The 3,426-nt window shown below is 42.8% G+C and overlaps 1 protein-coding gene across 1 annotated transcript; it reads left to right on the top strand.

The window, feature by feature from the left end:
* Positions 1 to 57: 57 nt before the first annotated feature.
* On the top strand, positions 58 to 1,713 carry jtb (jumping translocation breakpoint; the record flags this gene model as incomplete). Its single annotated transcript, XM_034892826.1, has 3 exons — positions 58 to 164; positions 1,099 to 1,255; positions 1,667 to 1,713. Coding segments are annotated over 2 exons (264 nt in total), but the record flags the coding sequence as incomplete, so codon positions are not given.
* Between the last annotated feature and the right edge of the window lie 1,713 nt (positions 1,714 to 3,426).

Genomic DNA, 3,426 nt, shown 5'->3' with positions numbered 1-3,426 from the left:
GTGTATTAACGGTGGTGGTTGTTGTGGTGTATTAACGGTGGTGGTTGTTGTGGTGTATTAACGGTGGTGGTTGTTGTGTTACAGCGGTCGTGGGCGTCCTGCGGGCTGACGGGATACGTGGAGAGAGTGAACTGCACCAGATCTAACCGGGACGAGTACAAGAGGTCAGGTTACACACACACACACACACACACACACACACACACACACTCATACACACACACACTCACTCTAGCTCTGGTTAATCTCAAACACACACACACACACACAGACATACAGACACACTCACACACACACACACACACACAGAGACATACAGACACACACACACACACACACACAGAGACACACAGAGACACACACACACACACACACAGAGACACACAGACACACACAGAGACACACACACACACAATAGCTCTGTTCCCCCCACAGGTTCTTATCCAGATTACTGATATCGAATGAGAACTGCTTCATGGAAACAGTCGAATCTGATAAATCTGATGAATCTGATGAATCTGATGAATCTGATGAATCTGATGAATCTGATAAATCTGATGAATCTGATGAATCTGATGAATCTGATGAATCTGAATCTCATGAATATGATGAATCTGAATCTGATGAATCTGATGGAATCTGATGGAATCTGATGGAATCTGATGAAATATGATGAATCTGATGAATCTGATGAAATCCGTCGCTCTCATGAGATTTTATCTTGATGGTTTTCTTCTTCTGTGGTAAACGCTGATGAAACCTTATCTACTGAATAAATAATGAGTTGATTAAGTTTTAGGTCATTTTATGGTTGCAACCTCCCACAAAACGCAGAAGAAGAAGAAGTTGTAGTTAATGTCCCCCAGTTTTTCCTGAGGGACCATATTGTCCCATATTGATCATGTGATGTTGTCCCACAGTGATCATGTGATGTTGTCCCACAGTGATCATGTGATGGTAGACGTCTGTTGTTGTGACTCAGTGTAAATGAATGGAGACACCTTCGAATGTCTCCGACCAATCAGATGTCCCCGTCTGACCCTATGATCCCATGTCTCTGTCTCTCTGACCGTCTCTGTCTCTGTCTCTGTCCTCCAGCTGCCGCTCTGCAGTGATGGAGGAACATCTCTTCTGGAAGTTCGAGGCGGCCATGTTGGCACTGATGGCGGCGTTCGCCGTGGTCGTGGTCGTCCGTCAGCGCTGGCTGGATCGCCTCGCCTCCGAGAAGGTCCGCCGCCAGATCGAGTCCATCTAGGTCCCTGGGTCCATCTGGTTGGACCGGGTCCATCTGGCTGGACCGCCTCGCCTCTGAGAAGGTCCGCCGCCCGATCGAGTCCATCTAGGTCCCCGGGTCAATCTGGTTGGACCGGGTCCATCTGGCTGGACCGGCTCGCCTCTGAGAACGTCCGCAGCCAAATCAAGTCCATCTAGGTCCCCGGGTCCATCTGGGTGGACCGGGTCCATCTGGCTGGACCGCCTCGCCTCTGAGAAGGTCCGCCGCCCGATCGAGTCCATCTAGGTCCCCGGGTCTATCTGGTTGGACCCGGTCCATCTGGCTGGACCGCCTCGCCTCTGAGAAGGTCCGCCGCCAGATCGAGTCCATCCAGGCTGGGTTGATTCCAACTAGTGTGGACCTAGTCCATCTGGCTGGAACGAGTCCATCTAGGACGCAAGAGACACCGGGGGCGCCGGAGACACAGGGACACAATCTGGTTTCTATCCTGTGGAGTTTGAAGTGATCCAGACTGAAAAATTCCAGGATCTGTACTAAAGGAAACCCTGAACGTAGACTTACGTGGTCTATACATACATATATGTAGAATATGGAGTATTATTGAAGTAATGTGTAAAACAGGAAGATTTCCTCCATTTGGGTCGTAGATTTAACTCTTTGAGACTGGGACCTGATTGGTTCAGAGATTCAAACTGGACTTGAGTTTGTATGACATCATCATCTCAACCTGCTCTGATTGGATGTTTTTAGAACAGCTGAAGATATTGTTTGATTATTAATTTTAGATTTTGATGTAAATGTTTTTCTGACAAAATAAACTGAGAAAACGTTTTTAATATGACTGAAAAATGTCTTCATTCGACATACTGGACTATGTCTTTATATACTGTGACATACTATGTCTTAATATACTGTGACATACTATGTCTTAATATACTGTGACATACTATGTCTTAATATACTGTGACATACTATGTCTTAATATACTGTGACATACTATGTCTTAATATACTGTGACATACTATGTCTTAATATACTGTGACATACTATGTCTTAATATACTGTGACATACTATGTCTTAATATACTGTGACATACTATGTCTTAATATACTGTGACATACTATGTCTTAATATACTGTGACATACTATGTCTTAATATACTGTGACATACTATGTCTTTATATACTGTGACATACTATGTCTTTATATACTGTGACATACTATGTCTTTATATACTATGTCTTTATATACTGTGACATACTATGTCTTAATATACTGTGACATACTATGTCTTTATATACTATGTCTTAATATACTGTGACATACTATGTCTTTATATACTATGTCTTTATATACTGTGACATACTATGTCTTTATATACTATGTCTTTATATACTGTGACATACTATGTCTATATACTGTGACATACTATGTCTTAATATACTGTGACATACTATGTCTTTATATACTATGTCTTTATATACTGTGACATACTATGTCTTAATATACTGTGACATACTATGTCTTAATATACTGTGACATACTATGTCTTAATATACTGTGACATACTATGTCTTTATATACTATGTCTTAATATACTGTGACATACTATGTCGTAATATACTTTAAGTGTGTCTCAAATCACGCACTTACCGGAAATGACGATCCCGTTTCATCTCCTCTTCTTCTTCATCTCCTCTTCTTCTTCATCTCCTCTTCTTCTTCATCTCTTCTTCTTCTTCTTCTCCTCTTCTTCTTCTTCTCCTCTTCTTCTTCTTCTTCTGTAAAACTGACATCCACCAGGGAGACCATTCCAGTCTATTGTTTATCGCCAAAAATAATTCCTGCTTTGTTTTTGATATTTTAACAAAAATAAATGTGATATTTTTATTTTCTCCGTGTCACGCCAGGATGACGCCTGCGACGCCGCCGTCATGCCCCCCCGCCCCCCCCCCCCATTATGTGTGTACTTATGTTTCTGCTCTAAAAATAAGTAATATTAATATTCATAACGTTACTGTTCATTTTAATGCTTCATGAGGACGTCCCTGTGTCCCATTAAGACCTCCCTGTGTCCCCTGAGGATGTCCCAGTGTCCCATGAGGACGTCCCTGTGTCCCATGAGGACGTCCCTGTGTCCCCTGAGGATGTCCCAGTGTCCCATTAAGACATCCCTGTGTCCCCTGGGGAC

The sequence above is a fragment of the Etheostoma cragini genome, chromosome 14, assembly GCF_013103735.1.
Source record: "Etheostoma cragini isolate CJK2018 chromosome 14, CSU_Ecrag_1.0, whole genome shotgun sequence".
Taxonomy (NCBI): domain Eukaryota; kingdom Metazoa; phylum Chordata; class Actinopteri; order Perciformes; family Percidae; genus Etheostoma; species Etheostoma cragini.
Note: the sequence above shows the minus strand (reverse complement) of the source record. Positions and strands in the feature narration are given on the sequence as shown.